Source organism: Nannobrachium achirus, assembly GCF_963921795.1.
Source record: "Nannobrachium achirus genome assembly, chromosome: 19".
NCBI lineage: Eukaryota > Metazoa > Chordata > Actinopteri > Myctophiformes > Myctophidae > Nannobrachium > Nannobrachium achirus.
In genome coordinates, this window is record NC_137826.1 from 61583748 (window position 1) to 61611337 (window position 27590).

Consider the following 27590-nt stretch of genomic DNA (forward strand, 5'->3'; position numbering starts at 1 on the left):
TTAACATGTATGTTTTAAACATGTATGTTTTAAGGCGGCCCTACACTAGCCGATAATCGGGCTATTTAATTACCCTCCCGACAATCGGGCTGCCACCGACTGAAACGGGCCCGACAATCGGGCATGAATGTCGTCTAGCGTGAGGTCTCACAGATCCACTCGGAGCCCAGCCGAGTGGCTCGGAGGACGATCAGGGCCAGCCCGACTCTTTTCTAGGGCTGCAAGCGAACCTTCGGGGATTCGAACGTTCGTTCGTTACGTTGGCAATCGAAGTTCGAAATTAATGGGTTCAGGTTTTTTTCTTTTTTTTTCATTCTTTTTTTTACGCGAAAAATAATTATCATAATGGGATAGGCCTATTCAGAATATCACAGTAGTAGAGATAGCCAAATACGAAATAAGTTAGGCCTACCGGTAAACACTAACAGTTAATGGTGACCGTTATAGTAGTTATAAAATACACCAGAACAGCTTGGAGCGAACAAGGACCGTCCTCCGCTCCCATTCCGCTCCTATTTGGGGCCGCGCACACATGCTTGATGACAGTAGAGTGAAAGCAGCTGAGCTGGGCAGAGACAGACGTGTGTGTGCTGCTGTGCTTTGAACAGCGAACACCCATCCATGCACCCAAAGATTAAACAGCCTTTCTCCTAAGCATGAGCAAAGATGGATTTCATTGCAACCCCCTAATGGATCTATAATGCGATTTCTGGGGTTGTTCCATCGAGACCAGTTCAGCCCGAACGCGACGCGCTCCGACACACGCAACTCCGCTATACTTTGAGCCTGTCCGTCAACAAACTGCGCAACATTATCTCCGATTGGGTTGGATTTTCCAAGTGTTAGCCTAGGTGTTAATGCGGCCATGCATCCACGCGTTTTCAATGGATAAAACAGCGCATTTAAAACATTTCCTACACTGTTTAGCTGGTTAAAGGTACAGTACGTTCGATGGTTCGAAGGTTCGAACGTTCGGTTTTTATTCAATTGAACGAACCATCTTCGATGGTCCGTTCGGAAAATCCCCCAGAAGTTCGAATCCCTAAAACAGGGCTAGATTACAGCCCTACAAAACATGTTTGATATTTTCCTGGATCAGTACTGGTCTGGAAGACTGGAAGAGCAGCAGGGGACTGAGAGAAAACAGGTACAGCAGCCGCTGATAGACGCAAGTCTCTGAGCATACATCTGACTGAGTGACAGATCCATCTCTTTTTTTTTCTCTCCACCTCTCCCTCTGCCTCTCACTCACTCACACACACTGACACACACACACACACACACACACACGCACGCACGCACGCACGCCCGCAGACAGACACACTTTTCAAAGCGTCCGTCCGTCCATCAGGTTGTATCATGAATGATTGGGATTTAAATTAAAACTCAACGGCAGCACATATCAAACATATAATTATCCAAAAGTCTGTCTGTCTGAGTGTCTGTCTGTCTGAAACAGTGTTTCTCCTCAATGGCTGGAGCAATTGATCTGAAATTGCATCACCATTAGCATATGAACACACCTGACATAACTGTGAAGCCCGTTTGTCAATTTCACAAATCGTATGCTGTATATTAGCATTTTTATGGTGTATCTACTATCTATTCTGCATCTAGCATGAGGCTTATCTATTCTGCATCTAGCATGAGGCAACATGTTTAGCATATGAACACACCTGACATAACTGTGAAGCCCGTTTGTCACTTTCACAAATCGTATGCTGTATATTAGCATTTTTATGGTGTACTATCTATTCTGCATCTAGCATGAGGCTTATCTATTCTGCATCTAGCATGAGGCAACATGTTTAACCAGCTGTGTGTGTGTGTGTGTGTGTGTGTGTGTGTGTGTGTGTGTGTGTGTGTGTGTGTGTGTGTGTGTGTGTGTGTAGGTGGGGGGGGGGGGGGGGGGGGGGTCTGGCCCTGTTACAGATGTTGTCCAAAAATCATGCAGATCGGTACACAGTATCTCTGTAGCCATTAAACGAAACGGGTATTTCTTACATTGATGCTCCTACATTTTATCATGTAAGCACCAGTTAAAGTTACTTTCCATCCCTCATATACTGTGTGCACAGTGCACACCCCATAACCCACACACTGCACATCATTTCAGAGCTCATATCTTTGAACGGGTAAGGGCTAGTCAAACAAACAGAAGAAAGACCGCGACCAGCACACATCCCTTGCAAGTAGGTGGGACATTCGCGAACGAATCGAGTATTTTGAACGGCTCTTTGAAATGAACGATGGGATCCGGTTCGCAGTAGGGAGCCGTTCCTTTCTAATGAACAGTGGTGGGAAAATAGCCTACTGCTATCAATGTGGAAATACTCTGCCACAAGTAGAAGTTTTTGGAATGTTAATATACTTGAGTAAAAGTACAAACGTATTGGTATCATTCAACATTTAATTAAAGTAGCCTACAGAGTACCAATAGTAGAAAGTAGGCAGAATGTCCTGTTTCACAGATTTTCCAATGAATAAAATGTAGAAAAATCTTTTGAAAATAGCCGATCTACAAGCTCACAATGCAACGCATTGTCATTGTGAGCTTGTAGATCGGCAATTTTCAAATGGCAGGTATGTAGGCCTACTAGGGGTGGGCGATATGGCGATAATTATCGTATCGACGATACAGCTTTGCCACGATATGCTTTTTCAGAGTATCGTTTCTCTTGTGATACAAACAGTCTCAAGGCTCTGGATACAGCGAGTGCACGTTCTGTGAGTCGCAGCTCTATTGCTTAATTTATACTTCTATAGTACGGTGGTGTAATTCGCCAAAAAGAACAGATCTACAAGCTATAACGTGTCGCGGCTCAACGTGTCATATAGTTTGAGGATCTGTCCCCTGCTTTCACGGCCCCTCCCCCGGGCAGCACGCAGACAGGCTACAGTGTCTACAGCACTGACTGAGTTGTGATTGTGCAGGAGCACGGCACAGTCACAGTGGTCCACGATTTAGTTTCACTTTCACGGGACTTAGTAAAGCAGTGATGCAGCTTGGCCTGCATTCTTTGAAGCATATTTTTCATAATGGATGCATTAAACTAACAGGACGCAAACTACTTATCCGTCCTGCTATCGCTATCAGCCATCTCACTGCTTGCAAAGCTGCTGTGCTGGAGTCTCCACTCCATAGCGGTGTGTTCTGGCAGTATCGATGAGATGATTTAGATCACCTTGTAAATCCATGCTTCTGTTTTTATTAACTACAAACAAGTAGCTATTTGTAAAGTGCTTATGTTTTCACCATTGATGCATGCGTGTGTCGTCGCGAATCGCGGTGAAATCGGCGCGTCTATTTTGCGTCTATTACATAATTGGCTTAGTTAAAAAAACCATGCCATTATTGTTAGTAGAAAAGCGAAAAGCTAGGATGATAATGAGTGAGTAATTCTCTAAAAAGAAAGCTTGTATCATAACAAACCTCCTGACTTTGGTTGGTCATAAGGTAATTTGTTTTCCCTGAAGTTTCAATGGTAAGGCATGGGTTGTTGTCAACCTGTGGGTCGAGACCCCCAGAGAGGTCCCGCCAAATTGTTTTGAATATAGCCGATCTACAAGCTCACAACACTCAAAAAAACATTTTAAGGGAACCCATAAAACATTTCTGGGACCCATTTGAATGACCTGAACCATCATCACACCAACTAGTAAATATTTTGAGGTAAAAAATTATAATTGTTTAATCAAAAATCTGAATGTTATCATTAAAAAAATCATAGATTAGGCTATCTATCTTTCTATCTGCATCATAAAAATGAATAGATTATCTATAGAATATCTGTGTGGGTCTAATAATCATAATAAACCTAAAAACTCGCATAAAACAGTATTGTGATAATATCGTGTATCGTGATACTGCATGAAGCATATCGTGATAATGCTTTTTTCCAGTATCGCCCACCCCTAAGGCCTACCTATATATGGCAGAAATAAATGTATACAGGGTTGAAGTTATTTGTAATTATAATCAAAATCTACAAAGTAACTAATGAGCCAGTCTTTTGAACGGCTCTTTGAAAGGAACGGATCCCAGAGATCCGGCTCATTTCAAAGAACCATAAATCCCATCTCTACTTGCGAGTCAAAGAAGTACACGCCCATCCTGATCTACAAGCCTACAACGTGGCACGGGACAGACACAGTTTGGTCTTGGAGATCTTGTTCTGGGTGCGCTACACAGTCATACGACTAATCATAAAACAGGCACCATGAGAAGGACGGAGCAGCACTTTAGCGCAGGAGAGAGGGGATGTCAGAGTTGGATGTACATGAAACGTGTCAAAGTGAAGCTTTTTTTTTTTTCGTTGCGTGAGGCGGTGTTGTGTGTTGAGTCAGTGGATAACGTCATGTGTTTGTATGTGCGTGTGCGTGCGTGTTGCAAAGCACAGCTCTCAGAACAGCCCCCGTGGCATCTTGTATTCATTATATTATTTATTATTGCTGTGTTCGAGCCCGACTCAATCGGGATAGAATCCTGTAGCGTACGGAGCGCCCGACTGTTCAAAACGGCTAGTCTGAGCCCGTTTAGATTATCTGGTAAAATAATCTGAAAAAATTATCCTGTAGTGTTTAATTCTACCCGATTCAGTCGGGCCCGATTATCTTGTAGTGTATTGCCAGCTTTAGAGGCAGAAGAATAATTAGCATAAAACTGCATTTGTATTATTCAAAAAGAATGTTTCAATTTAAAGTTCTGTGCACGTGACGTGAAAATCCCAGGATAAAAACGGGTTTAAGCGTTTTACAAATTGCTCAAAATGGTGGAAAATCTAAGGGTGGAGCTTACTTGACAAAGACACAGATGTGTTCCTCTTGAGTCAAGGCAAGCGTGTAAGCAAGTTGCATGTCTTCAAGCCAAACGAGGCATGACTTATTGAATAAGATTGGTTTCAGTGATATTTGGACTAACCCTCTACATCTTTGCCAAATGTCATGAACACATGACTTTGCATGTATGATTTAGAGGCAGAAGAATAATTTGCATAAAACTGCAATATTCATTGAATTATTAAAAAACAATATTTCAATTTAAATCCGATCAGACCGATCTTTAGATATTGGTCCAAAGTCCATGTAAAAACGGTTCTGTGCACATGAAGCGAAAACCTCAGGAGGAGATCGATTTGTACTGTTTTTCAGAGTGTCAGAGTGTCAAAGTTGTTCAGCACGAGAAGACGCATATGTGTGTCCAGGTTTCATGGCTGTATGTCAAACAGAGCATGAGCTATACCTGTTCAAAGTTTGCACTTTCAAAGGCTTTCTACAGCGCCACCCTTTGGCCAATTGTTGCAAGCTTCATGTTTTCGCCATTTGGCAAAGTCCTCTACCATATTGCCGAGTTTCGTAAAAAGCGACTGCACGGTCAAGACAGGACAGAAAAGTGGTGGAATAATAATAATGAGAAAGTACAATATCAATGAGTGGCCTCCGCCACTGCGTGGCTTGGCCACTAATAATAATAAGGGTAATAATAATAATAATAATAATATTGAATACCTTTCTTCATCAGTTCTTTATCCAGCACCATGTCTTTCTGCTTCTTCTCTTCAGCACAGAAATGAAAACGCTGCGCACGCTTTTCCTTCTTCTCTATCGCCTCCTGGTGGCGGAACAGGGGTTCACAACACACATTTAAATTATGTAGGTTTAACAATAAAATGAGTTCTATCATGTTTAAATGTGTGTGTGTGTGTGCGTGCGTGTGTGTGTGTGTGTGTGTGTGTGTGTGTGTGTGTGTGTGTGTGTGTGTGTGTGTGTGTGTGTGTGTGTGTGTGTGTGTGTGTGTGTGTGTGTGTGTGTGTGTGTGTGTGTGTGAGAGATCCTACATACCTTAGAATTGACGTCTATCCCGGTGATGAAGGCTCCAGCTCTGTTCTCATAGCGTCGCCCCGCCCCCGTCTCCTAGCAACAACAATAACAACAAATTAGTGCTTCAAATCTATAAACATTATTTCAATGAAGGCTCTGTTCCATTCTGCTCAGAGTCAGTGTTACCAATGATACTAATGAAGGCTCTGTTCCATTCTGCTCAGACAGAGCCAGTGTTACCAATGATACTATTGAAGGCTCTGTTCCATTCTGCTCAAACAGAGTCAGTGTTACCAATGATACTAATGAAGGCTCTGTTCCATTCTGCTCAAACAGAGCCAGTGTTACCAATGATACTATTGAAGGCTCTGTTCCATTCTGCTCAAACAGAGTCAGTGTTACCAATGATACTAATGAAGGCTCTGTTCCGTTCTGCTCAAACAGAGTCACTGTTACCAATGATACTAATGAAGGCTCTGTTCCATTCTGCTCAAACAGAGTCAGTGTTACCAATGATACTAATGAAGGCTCTGTTCCATTCTGCTCAAACAGAGTCAGTGTTACCAATGATACTAATGAAGGCTCTGTTCCATTCTGCTCAAACAGAGCCAGTGTTACCAATGATACTAATGAAGGCTCTGTTCCATTCTGCTCAAACAGAGTCAGTGTTACCAATGATACTAATGAAGGCTCTGTTCCATTCTGCTCAAACAGAGTCAGTGTTACCAATGATACTAATGAAGGCTCTGTTCCATTCTGTTCAGACAGAGTCAGTGTTACCAATGATACTAATGAAGGCTCTGTTCCATTCTGCTCAAACAGAGTCAGTGTTACCAATGATACTAATGAAGGCTCTGTTCTAGGGATGGTCCGATCAGGTTTTTTGGAACCGATCACCGAGCACCGATCACAAAAGATTGATCACCCGATACCGATCAATCACCGATCCGATCAAGTTATTATTTATATATTATTTATATTTTCTAAATGTTAATGTTTTAACTTTAATTAATTAATTCACTCATGAATTCATTTATATATTTGCCTTGTAGTTATTTACTAGCACTACTATGTATTTATTATCATAGCAGTAACTAATTATTCCTTCAGCACTGTGGAAATCAATACCCCAAAATGGCCTCAAGTGGGCATACTGAACGGCTGGTTGATCGGATGCACCGATCGGATCGGATCGGTGAATTTACCTTTTGATCTAAACCACCGATTATCGCCGATCACGCTTTGATCGGCCCGATCCGATCCATTGCCGATTGATCGGTAGTCTGTTCCATTCTGCTCAGACAGAGTAAGTGTTACCAATGATACTAATGAAGGCTCTGTTCCATTCTGCTCAAACAGAGTCAGTGTTACCAATGATACTAATGAAGGCTCTGTTCCATTCTGCTCAAACAGAGTCAGTGTTACCAATGATACTAATGAAGGCTCTGTTCCATTCTGCTCAAACAGAGTCAGTGTTACCAATGATACTAATGAAGGCTCTGTTCCATTCTGCTCAAACAGAGCCAGTGTTACCAATGATACTAATGAAGGCTCTGTTCCATTCTGCTCAAACAGAGCCAGTGTTACCAATGATACTAATGAAGGCTCTGTTCCATTCTGCTCAAACAGAGTCAGTGTTACCAATAGGGTTGGGGCGGTAACCGCCGTACCGCCGTACCGCGGTAAACCGAGGCCTACCGCGGTGTCATGGTCCTTACCGCGGTCAAAAAAGACAAAAAATAGTATATTTTTTTATTGAAAACAAGCGAGTTTTAAAACAGGGGAGAAGCGAGGACCGCATGCGCTCCATGCCGCTCTGCTCTGGGCCGTATACCACAGTTTGGAAGCCACATACAGTGTACGTCACTCGTGACTGTCCGAGTGGCTGCTGCCCTGCTGTGCAGGTCTGCAGCAGCAGCAGCGTCGTAGGGGAGTACGGAACAGAGTAAACTTTCTCTGTAATCCACGACACAATTATGTTAATACATACCTTGTGTTGTGGCTGTTTCTTTTTTTATTCATACGGATTACGAGCGGAGCGCGGGCCGCGTGGACTAAAACCTAAAATGAAACTATTTTACTTTTTCAACCGCGACGCGCGATGAGCCCCGTCGGCGATTTTATAACCTTTTCTGTCAAGTCTTGTAACTAAAACCTGTATCAGCACTCAATCACTGCGTTTTGAGACGTGAGTTTACCATAGAGTTATGGAGTTTACAGAATCACTGTAGCCTACACGATCCTGACTACCCGTCTCTCTCTTCTGGTTTGTTCACACACAGTAGCGTCAGTTCAGAAAAAGCTAAGGTATGGCAACATGACTGGTGTTGCCATACCTTAGCAACAGGCATGATATATTTATTTTAAGAAGTACATATAATATATAATTATATATACATATAATATAATTATAATACCTTGTTAAAGTGACCATTTTGTTACATTTTGCATTTGTAGTTATTTTACTGTAATTTACCAACATAATAACCAGTACAGATAGACAAAGAGACATTTATGGATTTACATTTAGAACTAACTTTTATCTTCCCCCCCCTGGACCCAGGCCGTTAAGGCAGCTGCATATCCCTGCCATACCCAATTGACGCCCCTGTTCACACACAGCTGTGTGAAAAGTACGGAGCCTATGTTACTATGGTAACCCGACAGGGCACAGATCTAAAACACGTCGCATCCGCGACGCTTTCTGATATACTCTATGGTTCTGAGCTTGTAGATCTGCTCCTTTTAAAGCCAGACCCGCTGTGCTGTACGGAGAAGTATAACTCGGGCAGTCAGGCTGTGGAGAGGCGACTTTTGGGAAGATGATTGCAATATTTTGGCTTATCGCCGAACCTTAATTAATAGATACGGGGGTGCGGTAATTACCGCAGTACCGGCGGTAAATGGGAAGACGGTAATCGCGGTAACAAAATGTCGATACCGCCCCAGGCCTAGTTACCAATGATACTAATGAAGGCTCTGTTCCATTCTGCTCAAACAGAGCCAGTGTTACCAATGATACTAATGAAGGCTCTGTTCCATTCTGCTCAAACAGAGTCAGTGTTACCAATGATACTGATGAAGGCTCTGTTCCATTCTGCTCAAACAGAGTCAGTGTTACTAATGAAGGCTCTATTCCATTCTTCTCAAACAGAGTCAGTGTTACCAATGATACTGATGAAGGCTCTGTTCCATTCTTCTCAAACAGAGTCAGTGTTACCAATGATACTAATGAAGGCTCTGTTCCATTCTGCTCAAACAGAGCCAGTGTTACCAATGATACTAATGAAGGCTCTGTTCCATTCTGCTCAAACAGAGCCAGTGTTACCAATGATACTGATGAAGGCTCTGTTCCATTCTGCTCAAACAGAGTCAGTGTTACCAATGATACTAATGAAGGCTCTGTTCCATTCTGCTCAAACAGAGTCAGTGTTACCAATGATACTAATGAAGGCTCCGTTCCATTCTGCTCAAACAGTCAGTGTTACCAATGATACTAATGAAGGCTCTGTTCCATTCTGCTCAAACAGAGTCAGTGTTACCAATGATACTAATGAAGGCTCTGTTCCATTCTGCTCAAACAGAGTCAGTGTTACCAATGATACTAATGAAGGCTCTGTTCCATTCTTCTCAAACAGAGTCAGGGTGCTGATATTGTATTCTATAGCAGAGCTAACAGAACCAGCAAGGCTGTGCTATTCGTACACTCAGCTGGTGGTGCCCAGGATTGTACCCATAAATGGTAATGTTTTTATAGAGCACCTTTATCCAAGGCGCTTTACATAGATTGTGCATTAAGCACATTCACCCATTCACACACATTCATTACATTCACACACATTCATTACATTCACCCATTCACACACATTCATTACATTCACACACATTCATTACATTCACCCATTCACACACATGCATTACATTCACACACATTCATTACATTCACCCATTCACACACATTCATTACATTCACACACATTCATTACATTCACCCATTCACACACACATTCATTACATTCACCCATTCACACACATTCATTACATTCACACACATTCATTACATTCACCCATTCACACACATTCATTACATTCACACACATTCATTACATTCACCCATTCACACTAGGCTTGGGTATCGTTTGGATTTTTACGATTCCGGTTCCGGTTCCAAACGGTTCTTATTTCGGTTCCAAAATGGTTTGGTTTTTAATTTTTTTTTTTTTTAATTTAATTTGAATGTTTAATTTACAGTTTTAATGAATCATTTAAAACATAATGTTTTAATTGAATTTGAATGTTTAATTACAATTTTAATGAATTATGACAAATGAAATCATATTTCAATGTCTTCAGCGATACTCTTATTCTGAAGAGATTAAGAAGTCGACCACCGTCTGGAAGTATTATTGCATTACGAAAATGACCACCGCCTGGAAGTCTTATTGCGGCTAGCGCAACATATCTTATTCTGAAAAGATTGGCTACCGGAAGTGTTAGATTTGCCAGCTTAGATTTGACAAAATAACACAGCTCAGCGAGCGAGCGACAGAGAGCTGAGCCCGCAGTCACAACATAACCCAGAGAGACACGCGGGGGTCCGCAAGCACTGTTGCTGTTGCCGTACAGTCTTTCAGATGAATGCCACGCTGTCATAAATGTTTCGACTCCATCTCACGTCTCTCTGTGGCTGTGCAGGGCTCAGCTGTACTGGTGGATGGGCTGCTAATTTTGCTAGCATCGCTGTTGTTGTTGACTTGAGTGGCAACGCAGTTGTCTGTTGTCCCCCGATTGTGTGTGCGCTTGTGTGTCTATGTGTGTTGGAGGAATACAAGAGCTGCTTCCCAATTCAGTGTGCGCCCTTCGTAGTGTAGCCCGTGTAGGGCTTGTCCTGTGAAGTGCACGTAATGTAATGTAGCCTTTTTTTTAACGGATAGCACGTCTTTTTTTTTACTGGTGCGTCTAGGAACCGATAAGCGGTACCGAAAGTAAATATTATTTTTGGGTACCCAGGAACCGTCATGTCCTTATCGGTTCTGTCCCGGTACCGAAATTTCGGTACCCAACCCTAATTCACAAACACATTCATTACATTCACCCATTCACACACACATTCATTACATTCACCCATTCACACACACATTCATTACATTCACCCATTCACACACACACACACACACATTCATTACATTCACCCATTCACACACACATTCATTACATTCACCCATTCACACACACACACACACACACATTCATTACATTCACCCATTCACACACACATTCATTACATTCACCCATTCACACACACATTCATTACATTCACCCATTCACACACGCATTCATTACATTCACCCATTCACACACACACATTCATTACATTCACCCATTCACACACACATTCATTACATTCACCCATTCACACACACACATTCATTACATTCACCCATTCACACACACATTCATTACATTCACCCATTCACAAGGACTTGCTCAAGGACTCTTCCACACCAACTCTGGGGGAGTCCAGGATCGAACTTGGAACCATCCGTGTTCTAAGACGGCAACTCTACCCCTGAGCCCCTGCCACCCATGACCTTGGTGGTCCAAAGATCACCTCAAACCCTAACCCTAACCCATGACCTTGGTGGTCCAAAGATCACCTCAAACCCTAACCCTAACCCATCACCTTGGTGGTCCAAAGATCACCTCAAACCCTAACCCTAACCCATCACCTTGGTGGTCCAAAGATCACCTCAAAACCTCATGGACACTGATATGTATTAGATTATAATGTATTGATAATGTATTGATTATAATGTATTAGATGATAATGTATTGATAATGTATTGATTATAATGATTATAATGTATTAGATGATAATGTATTGATAATGTATTGATTATAATGTATTGATAATGTATTGATTATAATGTATTGATAATGTATTGATAATGTATTGATAATGTATTGATTATAATGTATTAGATGATAATGTATTGATAATGTATTGATTATAATGTATTAGATGATAATGTATTGATTATAATGTATTGATTATACTGTATTGATAATGTATTGATTATAATGTATTGATTATAATGTATTGATAATGTATTGATAATGTATTGATAATGTATTGATTATAAGGGGTTGACACTAAGGTCTCAGAGGCCCTCAAACAAGCACTTGCCCGGTAAGGCAACCTGAAAGCAAACTTCACCTGCCCTAAAGTTTTATTGACCTTCCAGGGGCAGGTGGGCAAGCCTTAGTGTCAATTCCTGCCATGTATTGATGATAATAAAGCCTTAGTGTCAATTCCTGCCATGTATTGATGATAATAAAGCCTTAGTGTCAATTCCTGCCATGTATTGATGATAATAAAGCCTTAGTGTCAATGCCTGCCATGTATTGATGATAATAAAGGGTTAGTGTCAATGCCTGCCATGTATTGATGATAATAAAGCCTTAGTGTCAATTCCTGCCATGTATTGATGATAATAAAGCCTTAGTGTCAATGCCTGCCATGTATTGATGATAATAAAGCCTTAGTGTCAATGCCTGCCATGTATTGATGATAATAAAGCCTTAGTGTCAATGCCTGCCATGTATTGATAATAAAGCCTTAGTGTCAATGCCTGCCATGTGTTGATGATAATAAAGCCTTAGTGTCAATGCCTGCCATGTGTTGATGATATTTTAATGTTTTGCCACCAAAGATGAAATGGCGGCCCTTAATAGCCTCAATGAGAACCAGGAAGCAGGCTTCATTTCCAACGAACGAAGTTTAGTGTTTGAATTCTAATCAACGTCCAGTCTTCAACAGGGGGTTCAAGTGGTTAAATATCTGAAAACACACATCGACATGAATCCAAAATACACTGATTGTGCTGTCAAACAATGAAACTATATGGAATCTATGAACAGGTTGTGGGGGGTCCCTGCTTCATCTCTCTCTCAACTAAGGGGTCCCTGCTTCATCTCTCTCTCAGCTAAGGGGTCCCTGCTTCATCTCTCTCTCTCAACTAAGGGGTCCCTGCTTCATCTCTCTCTCAACTAAGGGGTCCCTGCTTCATCTCTCTCTCAGCTAAGGGGTCCCTGCTTCATCTCTCTCTCTCAACTAAGGGGTCCCTGCTTCATCTCTCTCTCAGCTAAGGGGTCCCTGCTTCATCTCTCTCTCTCAACTAAGGGGTCCCTGCTTCATCTCTCTCTCAACTAAGGGGTCCCTGCTTCATCTCTCTCTCAACTAAGGGGTCCCTGCTTCATCTCTCTCTCAACTAAGGGGTCCCTGCTTCATCTCTCTCTCAACTAAGGGGTCCCTGCTTCATCTCTCTCTCAACTAAGGGGTCCTCGGCCTGAAAACGTTGAAGACCCCTGGTCTAGTCTAAGCTTAGACGTCTAAAAAACATTCACCCGCACGTTTATAAGCACCAACACCAGAGCTTCATTCACATCCAAAGCTTTCATAATAAACATTATTATTGTTATTATTACTATTATTATTTTTGAAGCGGTGAAAGCTGCTTCCAAGGAGTGGCTTTGTCTGTCCCGTACATGTCCCGTACATGTCCCGTGCATGCAGAATTGAGGATTGGTCAAGCTTCACATGACAATTTGGCCCTCCAGATAAAATCATTGTCTCCACCAGCCGAAGGCTGAGGGAGAGTATGTTTTCCCCTCCGTCCGTCCGTCCGTCCGTGCGTGCGTCCGTCCGTCCGTCCGTTTGTCCGTTACCAGCTAATCTCCGGCGCCGTTGGCCCGGTCGCTGCCAAACTGTGCACACACACTCCCTCGACACCAATTCAGAACCTCTGCCCCAAATATTTCACATGGGCCTGTTCTAGCGCCACCAGGAGGCCGACTTTTGCAAAACTAACTTTTGCCTGTACTCCTACAGATTCTGTCCAAAAATCACGTAAATCAGTAGACAGTATCTCTACAGTCATGTGATCGACATGGATGTGTCAGATTTTCCATATTCCATCCTGATTGGCTAAAACTGGCTTTCAAAGTTTGCAGGATTGGTCAGTTTTGAATAAAATGCCTGAAATCCTGAACACAGTGTGCGATTTTGGTGAAAATGTGCATGCACATTCCCAATAGGCAGAGGAATAAATGCCACTTAAGAAAAATCAAATCAGCCTCATGGTGGCGCTATAACAGGCCGATTCATGTTTTCACCTATAACTCCACCGATTAGTGTCAAACTTTGTATGCGCACTCCTTAGAGGCCAAGGTAAAACCTTTTCCCTGCATTTTTTACATCAGCCTTTTATAGCGCCATCAGGAGGCCGACTTATGTAAAACACATTACATGCCTGACCTGGTGGAGACCTGTGCTCGGAAGAGCACTGCTTCTAGTTCATTCATTCATTCATTCAGAATTTATAAAAATATAGAACTAAAGGCAAGCACATAGAAAGTATAGATCTAGAACACAAAATGTATAGATCTAGAACACAGATTTCATAGCTCTAGAACACATAGAATAAAAATTCACTGCTTCACTTCGAACCGAGGTTTGATTTAACCTGGGTTGAACATTATTACTTGCGCCAGCAGAGTGCGAAGCTTTGCGTTCGGTGTTTCTGTCGCGTGTGTGTCTGTGCTTACGCCTGTAGCCAATCAGGGACCAGCATTCTTGGTGCAGTGACGTCATTACGTGCGCATCCCGCGTCTTAGACGCGTTCACGTTGCCTAGAGACGCATTCACGTTATTGTCCTGGGGTCCCACGGACGCATCGCCTCCATTGGAGTCCACGTTAAAATAATTTACCACGTCGCGAAAAAAAAATTATTCTAAAAAGTCTACAGACGCCACCATTGTTCATGGGTGAAGGCATGCTACTTTACCCTACGTTAACACAAATGAAATCCGCGTAGAAAGTCTTAAAACAGACTATAGAACTAACGACAGTGTGTGTTTTGAATCCACCGACGCCGTTTTGTGCGCCCGTGCATGGTCACAGAATTGGTATGGTATGGTATAATTTTATTTCGGTTTTCAAAATACAATGTTTAAAAAGAAACATTTAAAACAATAACAATTTAAAATAAATACGCAACAATGTTGCCGAAAAGGAGTTAGGCTGAAGCCGCAGCTTATGGTGCCTACCCTTTATGTCTCTTCATCTTACATCAGAAACTAAATATTTGATACTTCCAAAAACAAACAATACAAGGACAAAACTAAATATATATATAAAAAAAAAAATATATATATATATACATATATATAATATGTATAAAAAGAAAAGATGTTATGCATATCCAACTTGAACAAGTATTTTATAAATTCAACGTTTTATATGTATTTACTATATTATCTTTAAAAGTTTTCTTGAACTGGTACAATGAACTGCACATTTTTAGGTCGTTTTCACAACTATTCCATATTTCCTGTGCCCTGACTGATGTACATTGCTTCTTGATATTGGTTCTTGGTGTCGTCATTTTAAAGTTAAGTTTACCCCTCAGCTCATATTTGGTCTCTTTAATTTGGAACAGTCTCTGAATGCTGCATGGAAGTGAATTAGTTTGTGATTTATAGGCTATCAAAACTGTTTTCTGGTTTACTAGGTCATAGAATTTTAAAATATTATGTTTAATAAAGAGTTTATTTGTCGATTCATAATAATCAGATCTATTTATTATTCTTATAGCTCTCTTCTGCAATATATAGATAGGATTGGTATTTGTTTTATACGTGTTACCCCATATCTCCACACAATAAGTAATGTAAGGAACTATGAGAGAACAATAAACCAAATACAGTGATTTTTGGCAAAGGATATATTTTGTTTTATATAGAATTGCTATAATTTTAGACATTTTTAATTTTACACTATTTATATGAGATTTCCAGCATAATTTATCATCTATCATTACTCCCAGGAACTTATATTCTCGTACTCTTTCTATCTCCATACCACTTATTTTAATTATTGCTTGTTGGTTTATTTTTCTTGTGCCAAATATCATGAACTTAGTTTTAGTTACATTCAGTGATAGCTTGTTTATGTCAAACCATGTTTTTAAAGTTTTCAATTCTTCTTCCATCGCATTCAGCAGCTGCTCCAAACTCTTCCCAGAGCAGTAGAGGCTTGTGTCATCAGCAAACAGGACATATTTTAATATGGGTGACACTCTACAGATATCGTTTATATATAATATGAATAATTTAGGGCCCAGAACAGAACCTTGTGGGACGCCATATGTGACTCTTTCCAATTCGGATTTTACATTATTTAATTGAACATATTGGTCTCTATTTGAAAGGTAGCTTTTTATCCATGTGTTTGCTATTCCTCTGACACCATATCTCTCTAATTTATTTAGTAATAAGTTATGATCAATGGTGTCAAAAGCTTTCTTCAAGTCAATGAACACCCCCACCGTGTACTCCCCATTTTCAATTGCAGTTGTAATTTCCTCTACTAATTCCATTACAGCCGTCGAAGTGGACCTATTGCTTCTAAAACCATATTGGTTATTACTCAATAGATTGTGTTTTTCTATGAAAAGGTCTAGTCTCCTGACAAACAGTTTTTCAATTATTTTTGAAAATTGTGACAGTAGAGAGATTGGTCTGTAATTATTAAAAAGATGTTTATCTCCATTTTTGAAGATGGGAATTACTTTTGCCGTTTTCATTTTGTGCGGAAAGATACCAGTGTTAAACGATTGATTACATATATAGGTGAATGGTTTTACTATGTTACCTATGATATTTTTTACTAATGACATATTTATTTCAGTCCAATCGGATGATTTTTTATCCTTAAGCTGGTGTACTAGTTCAAGTATTTCTGTTTCATTAACTTCACTAATATATATGGAATTATAGTTACGTTCAATTAGATTATCTGTACCCTTTGTATGTGTTGGCTCCACGATCTCTTTTGCCAGATTGTATCCCACATTTGAAAAGTATTTGTTAAATTTATCTGCCATTTCCTTTGGATTATTTATTGTTTCATTATCGTTTATAAAGAAATTTGGAAAGTCTGTTTTCCCCTTACCCTTTCTGATTGCACTATTTATTACCCTCCATGTCCCCTGAGTATCACTCTTATGTTTATCAAATAGTTTATAAAAATGCTCCTTCTTTTGCGATCTTATAATATTTACCAATTTATTTTTATAACACTTGTATCTATTTTCGGTTTCTTTAGTTCTATGTTTTAAAAAATTCTTGTATAATAGATTTTTCTTTTTGCATGCATTTTCGATCCCCTTTGTGATCCATGGCTTATTTTGTTTCTTGTGTTTTGCGATCTGTTTTTTTAAGGGGCAGTTTTTATCGTAAAGCTGAAGTACTGTTGCCAGGAAGGCATCGTAAGCTTTATTAGGATCTTTATTACTATACACCTCCTGCCAGTCCTGATTTCCAAGGTCCACGTTGAGGGCTGCAATGTTTTCTACTGTTGTTAGTCGCGATAAATTATACATAAGTTTAGGTTCTTTTTTGGTCTTGAAGAAATTATGAAAAATAGCAAACACAGGAAGATGGTCACTTATGTCCTTTATCAACAGTCCAGCTGTTATTTCACTGTCAATTTCATTTGTGAATATATTGTCTATTAATGTAGCAGTGTCTCTTGTAATTCTGCTTGGCTTTAAAATCAAGGGAAATAGGCTGCTACTGTACATTTGATTTATGAAATCTGTTGTTTTTATATTGCCGTTTGGATTGAAAAGGTCAATGTTAAAATCCCCACAGACTACATGCACCTTACTATTATTTAAATTTCCAAACATATCAGCCAGTTTATTATTAAATGTGTCTAGAGAAGTACCTGGAGTTCTATAAACACAACTGACCATAATGTTTTTAGATTTTTCAACACTTATTTCAATAGTTAGATATTCTATAAAATTGTCTATTACATTTGACATGCTTTTTACCATTCTACATCTCAGATCAGTGTCCAATTCAATGGGTGCCTGAGTTTTAGCGTAGCACCGGGCCGCTCTCTGACCATATTGGCACATCGTGTTAGGTGATACACCAAAAAGGGTTCCCCCACAGAACGTGTATGGCAAGGCACGGCGCAGAAACGTGACGTCTCTACACTGCAGCAACATGCGCATTGACAACGAGCGGTCTCCGAAAATAACTTGAATTAAAAAAAAAATCAAACCTCGGTTCGAAGTGGAGCTGTGTGTGTGTGTGTGTGTGTGTGTGTGTGTGTGTGTGTGTGTGTGTGTGTGTGTGTGAGCAGCGCGCCCACGAAAAAATAATAGGCCTAATATTTTTTATCATTTTTTAATCCATTTTATAATGGAAATATATATATATATATATATATATATATACAATATATATATATATATAAATGAATAAATAAAAAACAACAACAACAGGCAACGTATTTTTGCTATGTTTGAAAAATAATAGGCCTAATATTTTTTATAATTTTTTAATCCTTTTTATAATGGAAATATATAAATACAAATATATATATAAATGAATAAATAAAAAACGGCAACGTATTTTTGCTATGTTTGATTTGTTCTTTTCTTATTTAAATACAAAAATGAAAACTTCCCCATGGGGTGCTGGAACACCTGCAGCACCCCTAGTTCCCACGCACTGGCAGAGTCCTGCACAGTGGCCACTGTGCCAAATTCACTTTCACTTTCAGCGTGTGGATGCTAGAAAGCAAAGAAAGTTACCACAGTTTGATTTGATCATTCCTTAGTCAATTATGAAGGGATTTCAAAAATTAAAACGTCCATATTGCTTGGGAAGTCTACTTCGCAGAGAAAACCGTGGCCTAAACATGACCGTGTCGCTAATCGCGGGATTTCGCATCGCGATTTCGGTTTGAAAACGATTAACCATGCAGCAGTAGTTCTTTTCTGCTGAGGAGGGGGCGGTGGGGGGCCTTTTTGGTCGGCGGGGCCCTACGCAGCATGCGTAGTCTGCGTGTACGGTCCGCCGCCGCTGTGTGTGTGTGTGTGTGTGTGTCTCGTGCGGTCGCGCATGCGCAGATCCTGTTCAAACTCAACGGGACAGTTCTCACTTGACGGTGAGTGCGCAGATCATGTTCAAACTCAACGGGACAGTTCTCACTTGACGGTGAGTGCGCAGATCCTGTTCAAACTCAACGGGACAGTTCTCACTTGACGGTGAGTTTGACGGTGAGGACACACATTGCTGCCTATGGGGAGCTCTGTTCCACACAGCTCCAAAAGAAACTTTGATGATTGTTGTGGTTATTTTGGCATAAAATGCCACCAAGGAAGAAATTGAAGCCTGTTGCTGGGCAATGCACAACAGAGTTTATTTTATTGCGACCGTAGGTCGCATTTACTATCAAACCCTGCACAAAGTGTAAGTCCGTCCGTCAGTCCGTCAGTCTGTCTGTCTGTCTGTCACACCTCACACGTCACACTCTTGCCCTGCTCATATCTCCGCAACCGTTGCCCCGATCCATGCCACATTTTGCACACACGTTCCTTACCTGCCAAACTACAACCTCCAAGGACCCCCGGAGCTCCAGGGACCCCCAGCTCCCTGGGGGACCCCCAGATGTAAGTGTAAGTCCGTCAGTCTGTCTGTCACACCTCACACGTCACACTCTTGCCCTGCTCATATCTCCGCAACCGTTGCCCCGATCCATGCCAAATTTTGCACACACCTTCCTTACCTGCCAAACTACAACCTCCAATGACCCCCGGAGCTCCAGGGACCCCCAGGTCCCTGAGGGACCCCCAGATGTAAAAAATGACCAAATGTGCTAAACTGACCAAATGACCACCCCCACGGGCCTGCTCACGGGGAATTCCCGGGGACCACCGACTCCTGGTGCTCCAGAATGGATGCAAAAGTGGTGGCGCCACCAGTGGAGGACCCCCTACACTGCAGCTCACATAAAATGCCGTAACTCCGGCTAGGAGCGACCGGGACAGCCGGGGCCGGTACCTATTCGTCCGCCTTGCCGGCGCGGAGACCCCACCCCTCATTTCTCACATGGCCCTCTTCTAGCGCCACCATGAGGCCGATTCTTGCAAAACACATTTTTGGACACTGCTCCTACAATTTTTGCCCTAAAATCACGCAAATCGGTACACAGTATGTCTACACTCATCCCATCAACATGAATCTCTCCCATATAGCGCCACCTCCAGGCCGATTTTTAAAAACACATTTTTGGACACTGCTCCTACAGATTTTGCCCTAAAATCACGAAAATCACTACACAGTATGTCTACACTCATGTCATCAACATGGATCAGGAAGATTTTGGCAAAACACATTTTTGCCCTATTTGTGGAGATAAGTGACCTACGGTCGCTTATCTCCCGATTAGGGAGCCTTACTGGTTAGTATTATTATTATATAGTAGTAGTAGTAGTAGTAGTAGTAGTAGTAGTAGTAGTAGTAGTAGTAGTATTATACGGCAATAAACGTCATTCACATCCAAACCTTCCATAATAAACATTTATTGCGACCGTAGGTCTTATTTACTACCAAAACCTCCACAGGCTGTCCGTGGGTCAGTCAGTGAGTCAGTGAGTCAGTCAGTCAGTCACACTTTTGCCCTGCTCATATCTCCACAACCGTTGCCCCCATCCATGCCAAATTTTGCACACACACTCCTTGACTGCCAAACTACAACCTCCAAGGACCCCCGGAGCCCCAGGGACCCCCAGGTCCCTGGGGGACCCCCAGATGTAAAAAATGACCAAATGCGCTCACACGTCACACGTCACACTTTTTCCCTGCTTATATCTCCGCACCCGTTGACCCGATCCATGCCAGATTTTACACACACACTCCTTGCCTGCCAAACTACAACCTCCAAGGACCCCCGGAGCCCCAGGGACCCCCAGGTCCCTGGGGGACCCCCAGATGTAAAAAATGACCAAATGTGCAAAAATGACCAAATGCCCACCCCAACGGGGCTGCTCACGGGGAATTCCCGGGGACCACCGACTCCTGGTGCTCCAGAACGGATTCAAAAGTGGTGGCGCCCCCAGTGGAGGACCCCCTGCCACTGCAGCGCACATAAAATGCCGTAACTCGGGCTAGGAGCGTCCGGGAGAGCCGGGGCCGGTACCTATTCGTCCGCCAAGGCAACGCGGAGACCCCATCCCTCATTTCTCACATGGCCCTATTCTAGCGCCACCTTCAGGCCGATTTTTAAAACACATTTTTGGACACAGTTTTTGCCCTAAAATCACGAATATCACTACACAGCATGTCTACACTCATGTCATCAACATGGATCAGGAAGATTTTGGAAAAACTAATTTTTGCCCTATTTGTGGAGATAAGCCACCTACGGTCGCTTATCTCCCGATTAGGGAGTCTTACTGGTTGTTATCTATCAAACCCTGCACAAAGTGTAAGTCCGTCCGTCAGTCCGTCAGTCTGTCTGTCACACCTCACACGTCACACTCTTGCCCTGCTCATATCTCCGCAACCGTTGCCACATTTTGCACACACGTTCCTTACCTGCCAAACTACAACCTCCAAGGACCCCCGGAGCTCCAGGGACCCCCCGCTCCCTGGGGGACCCCCAGATGTAAGTGTAAGTCCGTCAGTCTGTCTGTCACACCTCACACGTCACACTCTTGCCCTGCTCATATCTCCGCAACCGTTGCCCCGATCCATGCCAAATTTTGCACACACCTTCCTTACCTGCCAAACTACAACCTCCAATGACCCCCGGAGCTCCAGGGACCCCCAGGTCCCTGGGGGACCCCCAGATGTAAAAAATGACCAAATGTGCTAAACTGACCAAATGACCACCCCCACGGGCCTGCTCACGGGGAATTCCCGGGGACCACCCACTCCTGGTGCTCCAGAACGGATGCAAAAGTGGTGGCGCCCCCAGTGGAGGACCCCCTACACTGCAGCTCACATAAAATGCCGTAACTCCGGCTAGGAGCGACCGGGACAGCCAGGGCCGGTACCTATTCGTCCGCCTTGCCGGCGCGGAGACCCCACCCCTCATTTCTCACATGGCCCTCTTCTAGCGCCACCATGAGGCCGATTCTTGCAAAACACATTTTTGGACACTGCTCCTACAATTTTTGCCCTAAAATCACGCAAATCGGTACACAGTGGCCCTCATTTATCAATGGAGTGTAAAAAATGGTCTATTTTTTTCACCAAATTTTGCGTAGGGCAACGTGTGCACGGCATTTATCAATGCTTCCTAAACAGACACACCTGGCGTACATTTGATCCCAGCGTTGATAAATTGCAGGCTGAAATTTAAATAACACGCCCTTAATTATTCTCGAAACGCCCCGATTTTACGACCAGAACAACCCAAATACGACCCAACAACGAAAGGAAAGCCAATAGAAGAGAGTTTACTCCCATGTCCGCGTCCCACACAGACCACGCACACATGCACGCATGCACGCACACACCTACACACGCAACTAGGCTACTTGGAACAGCAGCATTTTGGTTTACACAGCAGTCTTTGACAGTGGAAACGTGGGATTAACCAACGGTACAATCTTTGACAAGGAGGCTATAGCACTGCAGCCGACATGAATGACACAAGTCACTGCCATGAATACTTTTGGATATATTAATTTAAACGATAGCCTACCCGTGCCGTGCGTGCGCAGACAGAGCGCGTTCATTTGGTTACAAGCAATCATAATTCCCCATGGCCATGATCTCACGGCTCGCCACGTCGGGTTTCATCATAAACTCCAGCATAGTGTACAGTAGCTACTGTATAAATTGAGAGACCCCACGGTTACGTTTTGGATATTAATTTAACCCAATTTCGGCGACGAGCGCAATGTGCGTTTGAGTGCTTGAACTAGCGATCATGTACCGTTCCTGCGCGGGCTGGTCTTCTCCCCGGTGGGTTTATTTTATCCATATTTAAAAGGACTCACGACTCACAGCGGCGCTGCGCTGGTCCCGAAAATGCTCTCCGCATGGCATTCGTATATGTGCTTGTTCTGAGCCAGATCTCCAATCTTAAGATTTAGACTGTTAAAGCAATTAACAGTAGATTTCTTCCATATTCAATTAAATTAAATTGCTTAATGCTTGTCATTGTAACTTGGAAATAAAATCGGCGTGAATGTCCATGATGTAGCCGGCTATAGGCTCTATGCTTTTATAAAATGTTATATTTTCACAGGATTATTTATTATTGTGTTGGATATACATTTTCGAGTGGATACATGTGTCCATTGCCTGTCAGATAATTAGACAATGCTGCTCCGCACGTCTAAAATGGAACAAAGTGGCACCTCAGGACTTGACGTGAGATTTGATCCTACCCTAGACCAAAGTCAAAGTCAAGTTGAAATGATAAATGCCGAGACTTGCCTAAATTTCGGTGTACACCCAAATTTTGATCTGCACCGCGTTGATAAATGAGGGCCACTATGTCTACACTCATCCCATCAACATGAATCTCTCCCATATAGCGCCACCTCCAGGCCGATTTTTAAAAACACATTTTTGGACACTGCTCCTACAGATTTTGCCCTAAAATCACGAAAATCACTACACAGTATGTCTACTACTACTACAGTAGTAGTAGTAGTAGTTGCGACCGTAGGTCGCATTTACTACCAAAACCTCCACCGGCTGTCTGTGAGTGAGTCAGTGAGTCCGTCACACTTTTGCCCTGCTCATATCTCCACAACCGTTGCCCCCATCCATGCCAAATTTTGCACACACACTCCTTGACTGCCAAACTACAACCTCCAAGGACCCCCGGAGCCCCAGGGACCCCCAGGTCCCTGGGGGGCCCCCAGATGTAAAAAATGACCAAATGTGCTCACACGTCACACGTCACACTTTTTCCCTGCTTATATCTCCGCACCCGTTGACCCGATCCATGCCAGATTTTACACACACACTCCTTGCCTGCCAAACTACAAGGACCCCCGGAGCCCCAGGGACCCCCAGGTCCCTGGGGGACCCCCAGATGTAAAAAATGACCAAATGTGCAAAAATGACCAAATGACCACCCCAACGGGGCTGCTCACGGGGAATTCCCGGGGACCACCGACTCCTGGTGCTCCAGAACGGATGCAAAAGTGGTGGCGCCCCCAGTGGAGGACCCCCTGCCACTGCAGCGCACATAAAATGCCGTAACTCGGGCTAGGAGCGCCCGGGAGAGCCGCGGCCGGTACCTATTCGTCCGCCAAGGCAACGCGGAGACCCCACCCCTCATTTCTCACATGGCCCTATTCTAGCGCCACCTTCAGGCCGATTTTAAAACACATTTGTGGACACTGCTCCTACAGTTTTTGCCCTAAAATCACGAATATCACTACACAGCATGTCTACACTCATGTCATCAACATGGATCAGGAAGATTTTGGAAAAACACATTTTTGCCCTATTTGTGGAGATAAGCCACCTACGGTCGCTTATCTCCCGATTAGGGAGTCTTACTGGTAGTAGTAGTAGTAGTAGTAGTAGTAGTAGTAGTAGTAGTAGTATACGGTAATAAACGTCATTCACATCCAAACCTTCCATAATAAACATTTATTATTATTATTATTATTATTATTACCCTTATTATATAGTAGTAGTAGTAGTAGTAGTAGTAGTTGCGGCCGTAGGTCGCAGTTTAGTATCAAAACCTCCACCGGCCGTCCGTCGGTCGGTCGGTCGGTCGGTCGGTCGGTCACACGTCACACCTTTGCCCTGCTCATATCTCCGCATCAGTATGACATCACACCACATGTGTACACAAACCTTTGTGTACGTTGCTGTGGCAACAGTCTGTTGTTGCTGGTCTGTTAGTGTACGTTAGCAACCACCTTAGCAACCATGGTTTCACCCTAGCAACCAACTGTTTACCCTAGCAACCAACTGTTTACCATAGCAACCATGTTTTTTTACCCTAGCAACCAACTGTTTACCATAGCAACCATTTTTTTACCCTAGCAACCAACTGTTTACCATAGCAACCATGTCTTTTTTTACCTTAGCAACCAACTGTTTACCATAGCAACCATGTTTTTTACCCTAGCAACCAACTCTTATATTGGTAAAACAAACGTTTGGCCTATTTGTGGAGATAAGCTGGCGATAAGGTCTGAGTCAAAGAAATGCTTCTTTCCTGGCAAGAATTGCCCCTTTATACTGTAGGGCTCGTTTGTGTATTGTATGACATCACGCCACATCATCGGCTGAGGACTGTGTGATGTCATCATATCTCCATATATGGAGACATAAGTTGCTCATGCCCAAATATGGGCTGGTGAGGTCAGACTTAGTGTGATGCGTAGGTTATCTCCATATATGGAGATTCAACTTCAATGAGTAACCATGGCAAACTGTCAACTGCCCGTATGTCTTGATAATTGGTAAAACAAACTTTTGGCCCATTTATGGAGATAAGCAACCAACGGTCGCTTATCTCCCGATTAGGGAGTCTTACTGGTAGTAGTAGTAGTAGTAGTAGTAATAGTAGTAGTAGTAGTAGTAGTAGTAGTAGTAGTAATAGTAGTACAGGGGTTGACACTAAGGTCTCAGAGGCACTTGCCCATCGGGCAAGTACAGGTCATGTTCTACTTGCCCGAAGGTAATGCCCACTTGCCCGAAAAGTAAATCGTCCTTTATAAAATGATAGGTACGATTTTAATTACCGCTCAATTTAACACTTATTTCTTTACTTTCTGGGCCTGTGCGATAAAATGTCATACCTCAATACCTCCAAATCCAAATACCAAATACTTTAGCTATGATTGAATATGTCTATGGGTTCACACTTGTTATTTTTTATTTTTAAATGTAGCAACAGTACATTATAGGTAAATAGTGCTCTTATTTTACATTCCACAGACCAGAAGACACAGCGCACTGGCCACGTTCAGGTGTTTAGACAGATATCTCATGTTTATAGACATTTGTGTCCCCTCTCAAATGAGCACTTGCCCTGTCGGGCAACCTGAAAGCCAACTTCACCTGCCCTGACGTTTTATTTACCTGCCGGGGGCAGGTGGGCAAGCCTTAGTGTCAATGCCTGTAGTAGTAGTAGTAGTAGTACTAGTAGTAGTAGTATTATACGGTAATAAACGTCATTCACATCCAAACCTTCCATAATAAACATTTATTGTTATTAGTAGTAGTAGTAGTAGTAGTAGTAGTAGTAGTAGTAGTATTATACGGTAATAAACGTCATTCACATCCAAACCCTCCCTAATAAACACACACCCTAACCCAGAGTCCATGCACCCTGGCCCGGCTCCCAGCAGCAGGAAAGCCCGGGGTCTGGCTGCGGCCTGCTGGCTCTCACCTCCTTGTGCTCCTCCTCCTGCAGTTCTCCCTCCTCCACCTCCATGGCTTCAGGAGGCTCCGCCAGGCCGACAGGCTGCTGCTTCTCCTCCTTCTCCTCTCGGGGCTCCGAGGACTCCGAGGAGTCAGACTCCTCTGAGCCGGACGAGGAGCGCTCCGAACCGGACTGAGCTTCCACCGACACCCGTAGTCTGACCGCCGCCATGTTGAATCAGCAGGAAACTGTGAGGAGCGGGTCGTGGGGTGATTTTTACCTCAATAAACAATGGAAGGCATCACTTCCTATAGTTTACACTGGTTTAAACTATAGGAGCATAGGGTAGTTTTTACCTCAAAATGAATGGAAGGCATCACTTCCTATAGTTTACACTGGTTTAAACTATAGGAGCATACGGTAGTTTTTACCTCAAAATGAATGGAAGGCATCACTTCCTATAGTTTACACTGGTTTAAACTATAGGAGCATAGGGTGATTTTTTACCTCAAAATGAATGGAAGGCATCACTTCCTATAGTTTACACTGGTTTAAACTATAGGAGCATACGGTAGTTTTTACCTCAAAATGAATGGAAGGCATCACTTCCTATAGTTTGCACTGGTTTAAACCAGGTTTAAACTATAGGAGCATAGGGTGATTTTTTACCTCAAAATGAATGGAAGGCATCACTTCCTATAGTTTACACTGGTTTAAACTATAGGAGCATACGGTAGTTTTTACCTCAAAATGAATGGAAGGCATCACTTCCTATAGTTTACACTGGTTTAAACTATAGGAGCATACGGTAGTTTTTACCTCAAAATGAATGGAAGGCATCACTTCCTATAGTTTACACTGGTTTAAACTATAGGAGCATACGGTAGTTTTTACCTCATAATGAATGGAAGGCATCACTTCCTATAGTTTACACTGGTTTAAACTATAGGAGCATACGGTAGTTTTTACCTCAAAATGAATGGAAGGCATCACTTCCTATAGTTTACACTGGTTTAAACTATAGGAGCATACGGTAGTTTTTACCTCATAATGAATGGAAGCCATCACTTCCTATAGTTTGCACTGGTTTAAACCAGGTTTAAACTATAGGAGCGTAGGGTGATTTTTACCTCAAAATGAATGGAAGGCATCACTTCCTATAGTTTACACTGGTTTAAACTATAGGAGCATACGGTAGTTTTTACCTCAAAATGAATGGAAGGCATCACTTCCTATAGTTTGCACTGGTTTAAACCAGGTTTAAACTATAGGAGCGTAGGGTGATTTTTACCTCAAAATGAATGGAAGGCATCACTTCCTATAGTTTACACTGGTTTAAACTATAGGAGCATACGGTAGTTTTTACCTCAAAATGAATGGAAGGCATCACTTCCTATAGTTTACACTGGTTTAAACTATAGGAGCATACGGTAGTTTTTACCTCAAAATGAATGGAAGGCATCACTTCCTATAGTTTACACTGGTTTAAACTATAGGAGCATACGGTAGTTTTTACCTCATAATGAATGGAAGGCATCACTTCCTATAGTT

General features: G+C 42.5%; 1 protein-coding gene across 2 annotated transcripts in view; it reads right to left on the minus strand.

Moving 5' to 3' along the window:
- The window catches only part of ncbp3 (nuclear cap binding subunit 3), a gene marked incomplete at its 5' end in the record, with an annotated part of 58995 nt that extends 32725 nt beyond the window's left edge, over positions 1-26270 (minus strand). For both annotated transcript variants that reach the window (XM_080748914.1, XM_080748913.1), the window contains 3 exons: positions 5509-5611; positions 5842-5913; positions 26067-26270. In XM_080748914.1, coding sequence (XP_080605040.1) covers positions 5509-5611; positions 5842-5913; positions 26067-26270 — 379 coding nt within the window. The remainder of the gene's footprint in view (positions 1-5508; positions 5612-5841; positions 5914-26066) is intronic.
- Between the last annotated feature and the right edge of the window lie 1320 nt (positions 26271-27590).